The following is a 16279-nucleotide window of genomic DNA, read 5'->3' on the forward strand; positions in this document are numbered from 1 at the left end:
TAGAGCTTGGTTTGTATTATGTTAATTGACAAGAGAATATTGGTTCAGAACTAGAGAATTTTTATTCTTTTCTGCTATCCTGAACTATATTTTGAACTTAAATTCCAGGGTTTTTATTTTCTGTGATTTAGTGGTTTCTAACAGAAGAAGGGATCAGAGACAGCTCTCTTGCATCTTGGCCATCTCAAGACATAATATTAAGAATCATTATTGCATTCTGTAGGGAAGTGTGTGTTTCACAGAAAAAAATATTGAATATATTTAATAATGCTGAATTAATAAAATTTGACTTAAAATTGAAGTTTATATTTTCCTGTAATATAGATATATGTATTCTTGTAACTCTTTAATCAGCATCTGGAAAGCTTTCCATCACTGATCTGTTTTACTAAAGTAGAGTAAATTTATAGGGAGCATCTATCATCTTAAAAACAAAAACAAAAAAACACAAAACAAAAAAAAACCACAAAAAAACCAACCAAACAAACAAAAACAACAAAAAACCCCACCCAAAACCCCCAAAACCAACCTCTTAAAACACACACAAAAAACCTGTCATCCTCTTAAAGACCCCCCAGATCGCATGACCTTGGATGATGGGTTGCACATTGCAGATTCGTTTAAGTCTCCTTCTTAAGGATTTGCATAACTAAGCATTCAGGCTTCTACAAATGTTTTTTCTGTGATTTTTGGTTAATGCACGCTTGTGCTTTACTTGTGCATGTATTATGATTTACATTGTAGAAGAAAATAAAAAACTTTTCAGAGACCAAACCTGACCATTTTTTACTTTTCTTGTTTTTTCTCCTCGCACCTTTGGATTTACATCTTACTGTTTTCCTTAGAGTTACTTATTTTACCAAATATAAAAAGCCCTGTAATTCTGTTGATATCAGTAAGGAGCATAATCATGCAAAAAAGACAACAGTTGTTTTCTATTTCTGTTACCTTTCTAGGTAAGCAAGTAAAGCAATAAACTAGAATAAAAATTCCTTGTTAATTTAAGGAGGCCTGCATACGATACAAAAAGGGAATCCCTTTTTTTTTTTTTGAGAATCTAGGTCGCCTCATATGGTGAAGATTTCTTTGCTGTGAAAAAATCTTCTATTTTTTGCCATTTTTTTTTTTCTTCTATATGTACTTTTATACTGGGTTTGCCTAATGAAAAGGTTTTTTTGTTATGTGTAATTAACTTTGACTTATCTGAGGTGCGCTGGGGGAAGGGCATGGGCAAGGAGAGGTGTCAGTAATGTGGAAAACACTGGATGCAGTGGGTAAAGTTAGAGCAGGTCTTTTGAATCTCTGTACTTCTCTCATTAGCAGGTTGGTTGGGACCAATGCCAGATTAAAATTGGATCTGTGTATTCACATGATAATGCACACAGTCTAATAAGCCTTGTGGAATGTCAACCATTAGGGAACAGATGCATCAGCCTTCTCTGAATGGTCTGGTGGAGTCGGTTCAGGTCCCGTGTGACTGGAGCTAATAAGCTCTGATGGCTCTGGGTAGAATTGCTTACTTGTTCTTGAAACAATGCTGCAGCATATATGAGATGCTTGCAAGGTTTATAAATAGGAGCTCCATGCTGTGTGGCGGTGCTCTTCCTGAAGCCCTGCTGGCCTGGGAAGTAAACGAGCTGTGTTTCTACGAAGCTGCTCGAAGCTAATGAAATCGCTAAATCTAAGGTACCTCTGTCATCCTGAATGGAAAATATGCTACCTCGAATATCTGATCCCAGTTGATTGAGATCTGATGGCAATAAGAAGTTGGGGTTTTTTTAGAACAGCTTTCATACTGGTAGTGCCTTGTCATTATTTTTATCTAATTTTCAGATGTTTTCCTTCAAACTAGGCAGTAGTCAGTGACAGAAATGTCTGTCTGAGAAGATAAGGGTGTTTGCTCCTGCTTCAAAATAGGCATATATTCATTTACCCAAGAACCTGACAATGTAGAAGCTGAGAAATAAGGAAGAAATATGTAGTGTGACATCAGCTCTTGAATAGTTCCTTTTTCTTGCATTTCTAAAATGTCTTTTTAGAAGACCAGGAATAAATAGAAATGTGTGAGGTTTCTGTACTTATTACCAGCCTTTTGAGCTGCACGTAAAATTACTGTGCTGCCCTTTCTCAAAAGGTGATGCTGCTATTTTGTTTTGGTGTTTTTCTCATAAAAGTAGAGCACCACCAGATTAAGACAGGGGAGTTATTGGACGAGTCTCTATGAAACTGAATCTGTTTGTGACTGGTGAAGCCCTTCTAAGCACGTACAGAAAGTTTGAGGGTGTCATAACAGAGGAATCTTGTTACACTTTGGGGTTTTTTTTACTCATTGAGATCTTGGCATTGAAAGCCTAACTCTATTCCAAAACATCGTATGCTCTCAGTGGCTTACTCATTTTTATTTCCTGCCACCTAAGTACTCAGTTTTGCAGTGAGAGGATCTTACTTTGCAACAGATTGCTGTAGAAAAAAAAATCTTGTTCATTTTCTATCACTGACAGTTGACTTTTCAAAGGCAAAACAACTATTTGAAGCAACAGGGCAGATGTGAGGGCTGAAGGAGAGCTGAAGAGGTCTTGCTGCTTAAGGCAGATTTCCTTCAGATAAACTGTGAAATCCACAGGATCATTATGGATGACTGATGTTTGCGAACATGGGAGTAGCAGAAATAATAGTTGCAGTGAACCTCACCTGTGTCTGTGCTGACTGGCCTAGTGTGTCATCTTATTCACAGTGGGAAGTTCTTAAAGATGATTTTGTGTGTGTGTGTGTATACATACACATAGATGTGTGTGTATATAGAGAGCGAGCGAGAGAGGCAGCCATTTGAAAACTTTTAAAACCTGTTTTAAAATACGTTTTAGAGTCTGCCCATTTAGTCAGGGTGTTGTTTTTTCTGCAGTGCTGGATGAAGACTCTATAAAAGTCATAGCATAATAGGATGATCCTAAAATTTGTAGAGATTTTGTACGGCCCTTATCCTGTCTTCATCATTGACTAGAATGGCCTGGACTGTATGAATGAGACCCTGTCAGCTGACCTTCATTTAAGAGGACTGCATTTCTGTGCTACCAAAAATACAGATGTGCTCTAGCCATTTCAAAGAACACTCGTATTATAAACCAGATCTCATAATGCGTAGATGGAAGCTTGGAGATAGTCTATGTAGTGTATGGATTGTATATAAAATGAAAAAATAAAAGTTGAATGCTGTCTTCTTAGTGCTTTGAGAAGGGCTTAATTTAATCTTCTCTACTAAAGAGAGAAGAATAATAGGGAATTTAGATATAATGCCAAAGGAAGCTGAAAGTAGAGGCGAAGGCCAAATGGAAAAATTCCTCGTGTGATACAGCCAGAATCCTTCCTGCGTTTTAACTTAATGCATGATTTATTGCCATTACAGTTAGTTTTTGATATAGGCATAAAACATCATTGGCTTTTATACTCTACAGTAGGGTAGTATGAATGGTATGTTTATTCAGGATACAAATACCAATAGCAGTTTGCACAGTCTATTTGGTATATAATATTGTAGCAATAATACACAAATTCTGTTGCATGGATGCTAGTGCAAAAAATTTTGAAGGCAATTCTTTCAACCTAAATATTTGTCAAGAAGCACACAAGTAGAAAGTATTGTTGCTATGATAAAAATGGTATATATTCTTCTATTGTTTTTCTTCAACATATGAATCTATGATGCATGACTAAAATACTCTTGTGTCCCAGGTGACTTTGTTATATGATGATTAATATTGTGATTCTGTTGCTTGATTCACATGCGTGATTTTTTTCTTGAAGTAAAATCTGTTTACATCTGTAACGAGAGAGGGGAAACTTCAGGCCCTTTGGAGTTACCTGGTTGCACTGAGTGGAAATTTCTTGGAAAAGGTGGGGGGAATAAAAAATAATGAGTGCTCCTTCATGATTGTAAATAAAATTGTGTTTTAATTAACAGAATTTTGGAATAAGAGTTCTACAATGAAAAGTATGTAGTGCAATGGATCTCACTGGGAAAGCTGAGGGGAGAGAGAATTGGAGAACAGGACCATAAAAGGCATATAACAGTACCAAAACCATTGTGTTTTTATTATGGGTGTTTAATTATGATGATATGTGTGAAACTTTTGCGTAATGCAATCCAAGGAAAAGATCTAGGTAGTCTAGAAGAAAGTTTGTCAGAGCTCCTGTGACTAGTTTAAGTGGGGTGCTGTTATCGTAAATTTTGGAAGCGCTCAGACTTCAGAATATCATACCGAGAAAGATACGTTAATGATTTTTACTAGGGGTGGGAGCAGCCATTTGAGGATACTGAAGAGCACAAGTGTTTTTTCCATGACGTTTTACTGTGTTAAATAGATGAAGCATGGGAAGCTAGAGGCTGTGTAACTCCTGAAGTTTAATATTAAGGCTGAGGTACTATTCATACACTGCTTATGAACTTCGTAGGTTTGGTTCTCGAAGTTTGTATGTGTATTCTTTTGAATCGAAAAATTGCCTCTATGCCCTCAGTCAAAATGTGGGAAAATGTTTCCAAGGATGTGTTTACTTTGTTGAAATCTGAATGTAAATATTTTGATCCAGTAATAGATGTGTTTTCTTTGAAGTTAAACCTACTGAAATCTTTTGTTTTACTTGACACAAATGTATGAAATCACCACGCAGAAAGAAACATTGCAATCAAATGTCAGCTCCAGTCATAATAGTTTTCAAAATAGTGCTTTTTCTTGTGGTACCATATAGCAAGCCTGTACATTGAAAATGGAGGGTATTCTGTGTCTGTTCAAAATAGTTGGTTTCTCTCAAGTTTAGTATTTTTAGTGGAATGAAAGTTTAGTCACAAGATGACCAACAACTTTGTTATGTGTCAGCTTTCCCAGCTGCTTGTGATAAAAACTGAGTGTAGATCAGGTCCTCTGAACAGATTATCAACCGGTTGACAAAGACCGTTGTGTTCTCGCACACTGAGGAGGGGAGATGGGGAACAGAATCTAGGCTAGCAGTAATGCCAGTATGTCCTGTCCCATCCCCCAGGTAGAGGTGCTTTTACTGCAAAAACCTTTAAAGTTTTTGTTGCTGTTCCCATGTGGTTTAACCTTGAATAATGCTGTGTAGTGAAATGCATAGTACTTGGCAAACATTTCACAGGGGCTTTTCTGATTGTACAAACTGTAAATGCAAGGCTTAAATTAGGCACTTGAGAAAGGGGGAAATGAGTGAATTTGCATTCTTGCCATGGAGAAGTGAATCCTTTTGCTGCCATTATGATCATATGACAAAAAAGTCTTCACCTGTTCTCCTCCCACCACAATCCACCAAAAAGCTCTGCTTGCATCCTGATTTGCTTCCCTTCCCATCTTCATGGTACACAACATATTTTCTTCCTTTCAGTCTGTTTTTTAAATGAGTTAAAGCAATAAGATCTGTAGAGTAAGAGCATGACAAGATCTGGTGGGGGTTTTTTTGTGAACATGGTATTTCTTTGGTTAATTTTCATTCTTTTATATATTTCTTTTTTTTTTTTAAATATGACAATTAAAAACAAACCTGTGAACTTATACAGCTTGGGGCAGGACAAATGTTTAGAGATCGTATTCTAGTTATCTTGTAAGCAGATTAAAATGTCCAGTCTTCCCAGTTTGGGGGAATTACAGCGTGTGGATGACTGCAGCATATGTGAGTCTAGAAATCATAAGACTTTCATGCTGGATTAAACTCAGAAATTTTTGCAGTAAATTACTGTTCTGTTTCTAACTCGCTTGTCTGATGTTGTACAGATATCTCTTGTGTCTCAATATTTTGTCAGTATTTTTATCGCCAGCACCCTAGATATGTGAATCTGGACAGTTTGTTGATATGAGAGCTTTAATAGATGTTATGCTGGAGGGTCACTACTCTATTTGCAAATGGCACAAACAACTCTTATAAATATGCTTTTTTCTTCTTATTTATAGTACTTTTTTATTTCCTATACATACAAGTGCTATCACTTAACTTTGCTGTAGCCAGTGCAGCACATGGGTGTCCAACAAGACTCTTTTGTGGTGTCTTAGTGTACAACTCGCAAAGTAAAGAAATATAAAAAGAGTTAAGAAGAAAATTTGCAGTAGCATAAATTACATTACCAATATTACTCGAATGAGTCCACGGATCTGTACTTTAGTATTACTAGCAGCCTGTTCCAGTGATAACAAACCTTGAGATCATCACCTTTTGTGGTTTAAAAAAGCCACCTACTCTTTTGCAGCTTCACTTGCATAGTAGATTAGCTGTTTCCTTCAGAAAGGAGGAAGCCTTGCGTGTCAAGACAATCTGCAATTCAAGCATTTTTCTAGACTTTTTCCTGGCCTGTGAGAGTTCAAAATAGCCCTTTCTATGTCGGAGTGGTTATAGTCCGTTGTATTCTTATAATTATTACTGTCATCGCTCAAGGCCTCTTATCTCTTGGCTTGTTTATTACAATTTATTATAGCTGCAGCTAAAGCTTTTGATCCTGAAAAAGCTCATGCCATTTTTAAACTCAGCAGTTACTTTTCTAGGCAACACAAATAACTAAGAGTTCATCACTCCACTGTTTAGCTTTGTGCATTGGCTCCTCAAGGAATACAGTTTCAAGATTTTCTCCTGATATTTTGAGTCTTCCAGGGTGATTACTTGGAAAATTGCTTTCATGTTTCTGGCCATTACCACCCATGATAATTACGTTGTCTTGTAACATAATGTAATATATAGCTATAGTGCTGGGATTGCTAAAGCTGATAAGGTACAAAGGAATAATATTAAAACTTCTTTTCAGTGAATAGAAAGGAGACGATCACACCAGAATGAAGTACAACTGGGAAAAAGTGGTGCTGGAGAATTTGTTGAACAAGCAATCATGAAAAAACCTAAAGTCTTTAATAGCTTCCGATGTATTAGAATTCTAATATTACAGCATCTCCTGTTCTAGCAACAGGATTCAGTATAACCAAGGGGAGTCTGGAAAGAGCCTCATCAGTTTCTGTTGCGCTGAGATGTAGAACAGCATCACATAAAGTTAATCAATTGCTTGGGTTTTGGTTCAGTTTGGGTATTTTGGGAAAAAATTTCACGCAGAAGTTAAGGATCAATCTGTATTCATTTAGGCACCTGCAGAGCTTTTAAAAATATTCTTCTCACACAAAGCATTTTGTGAGTGTTTCCAGAAGTTGCAAAGGAACCTTTTTGAGGTCTTTTAGGCCTTTTCCTCTGCAAATTTATTGATCACTGAGTGCAGGTGTAAGTGGGATCTTCCTGTTGCTCTGTACTGAGCAAGATTTTCTTTAATGACTGTTCCCTTGAATACCATTTCCAAAGAAGGATCTCAATAGAAAACTAACAGTGCTTTTCTGTGTTTGTGTAGAGTTTACATGTCAGCAGTGCTTTTATGCAAATGAATTGTTTGGGCCCATATTCTGTGATGTTTCTGGTGGAAAAAACACTTCATGTGAGTGACTAATACTTGCAGTTACAGGTAGCACTGGCACTAGAGATTCATGAATGCGTGAAGTCAGAAGTTGGAGATTAAAACATTAGCAAATTGTATAAAATTCACAATTAGCAAATTCCAGTTCTATTGAATTGATGTGGCAGTTCTGATTTTAGTATTCAGAAAACCAGTAGTGTACAAACCTTTGCACCTGACTTTTGAGAAAGATGGAACAAACCTTTTGCGCTCAAACTGTGCTTGTCAAAAATCTGACCGATTGCCAAGTCAATATGCATGAGGCCGGCTCAGATAATTAACCCAAAGGGAAAGAATTCTAAGCTAAAATGATGTTTTAGTGATACCTTCTTTTGTTTTTTTGAGCATTTGAAGGGAATGAGTCATTTAAACAAACATAGGTAGTATATTATAGGCAGGCCATTATTTTTAAAACAAACAAGCAAAACCTCTGGAGTTCTCTTCTTGGGATTAAGAGTTGATTTTTGATGAAAACAGCTAATCCCTGGGAAAATGGAAGTGCTTACGTGTTTAATCTGGCTTTGTCACCAACATTCCTCTTCAGCTCAAAATTGCTATTTCAGTAGCAACAGTTTGAAATTACGTAACTGCTGTAAATTCAAGATTAAGATCTTAATTTTACTGATACTTTGTGCAAGGATAAAAATAGGAGGAGCTCAAGCACACTTCATTGAAGACTGTTCAGGTATGTTTTGAAAGCTTAGCTGTGGAGGTAATGCCTAAGTTTTAAGGCTTCTCGGTAATTGTTGCTTTCATTAACTCCTTCCAAACGCATTTCCAATAATTTTTATTATTATTATTATTTTAGCATATTTGTATGGTTTTGCCCCTAGTTGATCGCTATTTGCTACAGTATTCATTTAGATCTGGTTGTGATTTGCGTTGCTTAGAACCATTTTCTTTGCAGAACCAGAATATTGCCTAAGCTATCTATAAGCAATCAAATTAATTCAGTCATTTTTTTTTCCGTGTTTAAACTGAAATTCTTTTAACCTGGTTGTAATAAACAAGAAACTGCAGTAAGTATTTTTCATATCTTTCAGTGATACTGATCTCCAGGCCTAGCCTGCTACTGAAAAAAAACTCAGTCCTGTTCTTTCTTATGTTTTACAGTGTCAGGGTTTCAGAATTTGAGTAGTCTTGTCAGTTTTAATTCTATAATGGTTTAATAAAGGACCAGATTGGTAAACAAAAGTTTAATTTGAATGCTGTAGAACAGCAAGTATTAATATTTCTAAATTTCAGTCAGTCCCTTGATGACATCAACACAGTTTTGTTTCTGCCACCCTCCCTTGCTGCTTCTTTCTCCCTCTCCTCCATCACTGTAGTGCTGCACTCATGCAGAAGAGACTGTCTACATCTGATTTCCTTACACTTGTGAAATTTGTTGTATGTACTAACTTTAACACTATTTTGAAAACTATAATGAAATTTGCCTTATCTTTCTAGGATGGGTATCATGTTTTCTTTCTTGCAACTGAATTTGAGGATTGCCAATCTTCCATTGGTATTTTTCTTCAAACTATGCGTGATAAGACATGATCTTTATTATAAGCAGTTTTGTATTTTGAAATAAATCATTTATATAATTTTTACTAATCCCTTTTGTCACATCAGTTTTTCAGTTGCTGAAGTAGGAAATAATGAAGCTATGGTGTTATTTTCCTTAGGCAGTTGGCATCAGAAGTCTTTGATAAATAATGGTAAACTTTTCACCTTTTAAAATTAATTCTATAACATATCTTTAATTCTGCTTAAACTCCCACTCTCTTTACTAGACTGTAAGGAGGTTGAAACAATGTAAACAGTAGAAATGACCTTTTTATTAATATTACAAGTGGTGGAAGTTAAAATGACTGTGATATAAGCAGTATTTGCACAATAGTTAAGATCCTGTTATCAAATTCCATTTTTTTACAGCATACTTTAAAATTAGGAAGGCAGTTAAAAGCTTGCAATTTATTATTTAAATATCTGTCTTGGGGGACTGCATATGCAGATTTGTGTGCGTAGAGGTATGCAAATAAGCTATACCAGTTTCATGTGTAAATAAAGTCATGATGTGAAACACTAGTTAAACTTAAAATATTATTAAAATTTTCTTGCTATGAGCAGAATTCAGAGTATTATTAGGAAGACTGCAGAGGCAGAGCAACTCAGTTGGATTGTTTGCCTTGGTTCTTTGTAAGATTTTTTCTTTTTTTTCTCTCCAAGGCTTTTAAGGGCTTTAAATTTTTAGAACAAAGCTCTGTGTTTTCAGAATCCAAGCTATTTATATGAAATAGATGTATGTTTCTATCAAGCTTAAAGTAGGGCATCTGGACCAGGTATTAGATACCTGTTTTTGAAGTCATCCTGTTGTTTTAGCTCTTTGTCATACATAGATGTGTACAAAAATTAATTTCTAGAAAAATAATAGTCTTTTTAATTAAGCAGTTGTTTTAGATTTTGCCATAGTTCTTTAGGCTGGCTTTACTTAGCATTTTCAAGGGTTCGATACTTTAAATCACTCAAGCAATGATAGTATAGTTGCTGGTAATTAAAATGAGTTCTTACAGTCTCTTCTGCCCTGAATTGAATAGATAAATTGAAGTCTGTTTCTTAAAGATAATTTTGCAAGCTTACCATCCACATGTATTTATTTCATTTCTCATTTGAGATCCGAGTGTTGCAGTTTTACTATGTTCATCTTTATAAACAGAACAGTCTTTGACTGAATTGTCTTCCATCATGGATGGTGAAGCTGCAAAATACTTTATATTTTATATGCAAGCAGTTGCTAATAATTCTTGCAGAATCGAATGTTACTTTTTACTTGTACTACTTCTGTGCAGGAGTGTGCAAGTTACCTAATAATTTTTAGATTTTTGGGTAAAGATCTTCTACTAATTTAAATGTTCTAAAGGAACAAGATAGAAATTAAATTTGCTAAATTAAAAAAGCCACAAGATGACATCACATTGTCAATTCTATCTGTTGCTCCTAACATTTTTTAAAGGTCAAAATATTACAGACTGTATGGATCTCTACACAGAAATCAGTTGGGATAGGGAATGCACAACGAAATAGAGTTTGAGTTCTTTCCTTCCATTATTTGTACCTTGTGAAGCCATGATATGAAACTTTTAATAGTTTTTTTGTGCTTCGAGAGAGTAAACTAACTTTGGTATGTGTGAAATCTGTCTTCAAGAAAAAATTCTACCCATATAACGTATTTTATTGTTTAAAACATGAGGGTTCATTTCCTAAAACGTAGCATGAGTTATGTTCAGGCGATTTCTGATTCCAGTTGAGAAATGAGTGAAAGTAAAACATAACTGTGGACATTAATGCTCATTTAGACTTAAGTACTAGGTATCTAAAATTTAGAATTTTTTCTAAAATATAGAAAAATACTAATTAGGTCCTGGTATCGGATGAATATTGGTAGCTGGTGATTTTTGCAAATTAACACAAAGAATGACAGACTTATTTTTTTAATTAAAAAGGTGACAAACACTGCAGAAGCTGGTTAAAAAAAACAAAAAACAAAAACAAACAACAAAAAAACCCCACCCAAAACCCAAAACAACACCCACTGTTGGGTAACTAAATACAATAGATTGACCATAGTTACTTTTTTTTGTTACATAATTTTTGTTGTCTGTGTAGATGGAATATCTCTGTTTCACTATTGCAAGAAATAGATCCTTTAAAAGTTGTTGAACTTTTTACATTAAAATGGATTGAGGATGCAATATATTGGAGGACAGACAAGTGTGGTAAGAATCTGTCCAAAACAATTTGCATCTTCATAATATATTGCAACTTGCCTCTATAATGTAGAAGCAGGGAAGGGAAAATGAATGCACATGTGAAAGGAAAGGTATGAAGTAAGCTGTATAGAAGATGTACAAATTTAAGGGACTTTAAGCAATAGACCTAAAGCTTCTTGATATTGCAAATATAGTCTACTCTCACAAAACTCATCAGAGCACATAGCAGTGTCTGAATCTTTAAGACAACCATAGAAATTGTATGAAGGAATGAGGGAAGAAAAGGACACACCAAAAGCTTAATTACCGAGGCGTACAATAATAGTAGAAGTCAGTCATCCTTTAGGGTGTGGGGTTTTTTTCTTTGACTATAAGTGGGAATCTGGATTTTTTTCACACGTGCTACCCTGTTTTCTATTCATGATTGGTTTGCGAACCCAATATTTTAAGGTGTTTAGGTAGGACAATGCTAAATAGCAGAAGGCATACACTAAAAAACAGTTACTGCGGAGACATTTTGTAAATGTCTAATATGATCGGAAACATTAGTACTGAAATGGAATGAATTCCCCTGAAAAGTATATACAGCAGCGTATGTGTAAATGATGCAGTGAAATCCAGGAAAATATGAAGCTTTCAGGATCTGTTTTCCTGATTTCATTCTATGTCAGGTTGTTGCTTCTGAACGGTTAAATACTCATATGTTTAATGTAAATCATAAGTGAACTATATATAACCTTGTATGGTAAATCAGCACAACTAAACCAAGTAATATGTTTTTGATTAAAATACAATGTTAAGTGGTCGTCTTAAAGATTTGTATTTTTCAAATTACATGGTTTTGTTACTAAATTAGTTTCAACTTATGAATATTCATAATATATTCCTTAAGTCTCAGACGGCTTATGCATAAGAATTAGGTATGTCATCTTTGAGCAAAACCGTTAAGTGTTCAGAAACTTTGAGGAAATGAATGTTCTTTAAATAGCTAAACAGTGATTTCTGCTGCTTCTGATGCGGAGGGTACAGCTGCACAAACAAAAGCTCCCCTCACTGGAGATTGAATTTGCAGTGTGCTAGTTACTTAAGAGTAGCTTTTACATTAAAAACTTCACATTAGAAGATTTGAAATATTTTCCTGTGCGCTCACAGAGAAATAAGCTACTGTCTTTACAAGGGGCTAGAGCATGGAAAGGTGAAGCTGCCTCTGAGTCGCCAACAGGCCATAAATTACCAGCAGCACTTACCTTGTGTGGTTGAATGAACCAACTATGAAGTTTACTCTGTCAACTTAATTTTCTTTTCCTCTGGGAGAAATCCCAGGATATAGTTCTCTGTGGTTATACCTGCCTTGTAAACAGAGCTTGTATCATAAATTAGTGTGTTGTCATAGGAAAAACTTACACCTCTATCTGAATGCTTTTGAACAGCATTAATTTTGTGTCTAAACTCTTCTGTTTTCAGGACAGCGTGAAATGTTAGCAAATTATCCTGCTAATGACTTCCTTATTGAAAGCCAGTTTTCTTCTCCACTTAGTGTATCTTGTCAGCCATCACTGCTCTGTACTTTATTTTTTTTTTGTCTGAATAGTATACTTTACTCCTTACAAACCATTTAAGAAATGTGGGGTTAAATATTGATTAGAGCTGCTTTTGCTACATTGTCTGCAGTTTTTACCTACTAGGAGGTGGTGATTAGGTCACTGACAATCATAAAGAGAGAAGAGATACAAATCAGTTACAAAGAATGGATGTTAATGCCTTCAGAAGGTGACAATTGAGCTTCTGTGCTGGATGCTAGAATGTCAGGAGCTGTGAGCTGGGGTTCATCCATGAAGTTATCACAGTCTAAGGCTGTGATAGACAGAACTAAAAGCCGTGACCTCCATCATTTATTGATTTGCAGAAATTGTTCTTACAAATGGAAAGGTCGTAGGTGTGGAAGTGGTAGCTGTCTTTTGTGTCTACTTATTTAAATGAATTTATTTCCAACCATTAATCAGATATTTTCTTGTGATTTTTTTTTTTTTTTTTTTTAATGTGATTTGTGCTGGTTTGGGGGTTTGGTTTGTTTCTGCGATGTTCTCAAAGCCCTGCCTTTTCCTTTTAGGCTTCTGCACTAAGTTTCCCGTTAATCACCTTAGAGAAGACAATTCAGAGTAAAATACGAAAAACTCCCAAACAGATCATTTGCCACTTATTTTGTTAGGCTTGATTCTATATATATATTCTGGTGCTTTATGGAAATATTGGTGAAGAGAGAAATCACAAGCACAAGTCGCATGGAAACCAAAGCAAGGCTTTGGTTGTAATTTGGTTATACTTCTTTTCAAGAATTTCCCCAAACTCCAGAACCTCTGAAGCAGCTCCTGGTTCCCTCGCTTCATCACAGCTGCCGTAGGATCTGCAGGGTCTGTTTGAGACATTGGGGGCACTGAATAAGTGGAAGGGAAAGGCAGAAAAGTTGCATTACTGATTCTGTGGGGGAGGAAAGAGGAATGGATGTGTGGTACTGCAGACAGTGATAGTTAAGCATCCAGCCAAACTGAATTGGATTTAGAAACTTGAAACTTGGCATCGCAGGAAGTGACGTTTCTTTAGCTTGATGGGGTTTTTTTTCCATTTCATAACGTGCTGTGAATTCAAGGAACTCTTATGGGAGAATTATTGGTGTTTCTTCAAAATATGTAATTAGCGCACCACAGGAACAGTCTTTTTACACAGAAAATGACATTTTTCTACAGAAACAGATGCAAAATGTTTTATCCTCACTTTATTGGTTAAAAGAAAGGTGATGTTGTTTCAGATAACTGCTGTTGCTCAGTCACAAGGCTTCTCTCAAAGGTAGTCAGCCTTTCCTGCTGCTCTTCCTTTAGAGTGTGGTATTTTGATTTTTATCATTTTCTGAGTAATTATTGTGAAAGGACATTGGCAAAAATACCTTTTCTCAGATACTAAAAAAGTAAGTCTTAAAATAACAGTTACTGACTCAAGTGCCCTACATAGATGTTGGTATTTTAATAAGCGGAAAAGAGTACATCAAAATTCGAGTTTAATCAGTTTCTTGCAATGGGGGGTTAAATCCTTATACTGAAGATTAATAGGAGGTTGCTGACTGTAAAAGTTACCACAGCTGCGTGCTGGACCAAATGTCAGCTCCAGCCTATTGTAACTGATCATGGGTGGCTTTGACTAAAGCTCAGGGAAGAGGTATTTTGAGTAAATTTGTGTTTTCGAAGTGATCTGTTTGTACTTCACAGTTCTTGAGATAAAAATAGTTTTAACTTTCATGGTGGAAACTTAAAAGCAGTTTCGTTAAGTGTTATTTATATCGTGGAACTTGAGGCTACTTGCGTGTAGTCCCCTGCTCGTTAGCTGGACATACGATTGCGATAATGCCATGTTGGAGTCCTTTCAAACAGGTTTTTCCCAGGGTGGGATCTCTGACCTTTCTAAGTATCTCACAGTTGAAGGATACGCTTCACATAGTGTTGAAGTAATTTTTAGATAAAATTAATGGTTTCATGTTAAAAGGTTTTCTGCTGGCCTTCCAAATTGAAGTGGCCTGAATATATGGCAATTTTTACAGTGTTAGTAATATTGTTAGTAATACATGTTTTGTTCAGTGAGGTTTCTCAGAAGTAACTCGGAACAGAATTTGTTCTTGCAGGAATTTAATGTTGCTTTGGAAGCAGACGTGTGACCTCACTGTTCTCTTATGTGGTGTGTGGACTCTGTAGAGTTAACAAGAACAAATAGTAGTGCAGGTCTTTTGTTTGTTACATTAAGGTAATTGGATGAGGCATGAGCAGAAGGAATTATCGTGAGTGTGCTATTTCTGGGCACTAACACTCTTTAAGGCAGGAATGCATTGCAATTTCTTGGTCCTGGTTTTCCATCCAGAGCATAAGCAGATCTTGTTTTGAAATTTCTATAGCCAATTGCTTACATTTACGTTATTAACCCTTGGTGAAAGTGATCATAGGCAAAACGAAACAATACGATAAATAGAAAAGGTTTCCTTGAATATAGAAAAAAGGTTTCTGATTTGCATTTCATGGTTAAAATGTAAACCTGTAAAAGCGTATGAGGTTGTCTCTCCTCCCCAAGTCTAAAACAGAATCTGTAAAGAATTTTGAATATCTTCACTGTTTTCTTTCTTCTCTTTAATGGAAACGTATTGCCCTCATTTTCGTGATACCCTCTGTAGCTCTGTGTTCATTTAAAAAGCCCATGTACCTGACAAGAAGGCCAGCTGTTAACGTTACCTCTTCTGTCTTTTAAAAGGAAGGTGCTTCTGCTCGAAAAACGCAAACTCCAGCAGCACAGCCTGTACCGCGACCAGGTAAGGTGACCGACTTCCATTTGTGCTTCTGTTCCAAATAAGTATGAGTTTCAAAAAAGTACTATTTAAAACTTGAGCTAGCTGAAGAATGAAGTGGGGATCATTTATTTGTGGCCTTTAACTGCCTATGTATTAGAAATACCACATAACTTTTTGGTTACTGTTATACCATGGGGCTTGGGTTCATTCTATTCAGCGTGTTGCACAACTGGCCCATCGAAAGGATGCGCTAGTGAAATTAAAAACTGACGAACTTCTTGGTTGTCATCTTGGTAGTTCACAAATGCCAGCTCAAATGTATAACAAGAGCTGGTTAATACTCCAAGGAGAAACAACCTAAAGAGAAAAGCTAATCTCAGAAAGAGATATATTATTACTTCTATTATTAAAATATCAGAAATAAGTCTTTCTCTGAATGTGTTACCATTACTTCTTCACACTTCTTAGCACCTAAGGTATTTGTAATGAGGCCAGAATCCTCAGTTTTTTAATTCTCAGTTAGTAGGCTTCACCTACCAAGTCAATTTTGTATGTCAGATTGAATCTCAAATTGAGATTCAGAGACAGTGATATAGGTACTTTGTTTTGTTTTAATGAGAAATCCTTAGAGTTTTTAAGAGTGTAAGGGTACAGACAGTGTATGAAAGGATCAGTGTTTCCATACAGCTGTGTGCATATCTGCACCTAATTTACATA

General features: G+C 35.8%; 1 protein-coding gene across 1 annotated transcript in view; it reads left to right on the top strand.

Annotated features, from left to right (window-relative positions):
* The window catches only part of CDC73 (cell division cycle 73), a 111757-nt gene that overhangs the window by 75481 nt on the left and 19997 nt on the right, over nucleotides 1-16279 (top strand). The window contains exon 11 of the mRNA XM_068416960.1: nucleotides 15526-15583. Coding sequence (XP_068273061.1) covers nucleotides 15526-15583 — 58 coding nt within the window. The remainder of the gene's footprint in view (nucleotides 1-15525; nucleotides 15584-16279) is intronic.

The sequence above is a fragment of the Nyctibius grandis genome, chromosome 21 (assembly GCF_013368605.1).
Source record: "Nyctibius grandis isolate bNycGra1 chromosome 21, bNycGra1.pri, whole genome shotgun sequence".
NCBI lineage: Eukaryota > Metazoa > Chordata > Aves > Nyctibiiformes > Nyctibiidae > Nyctibius > Nyctibius grandis.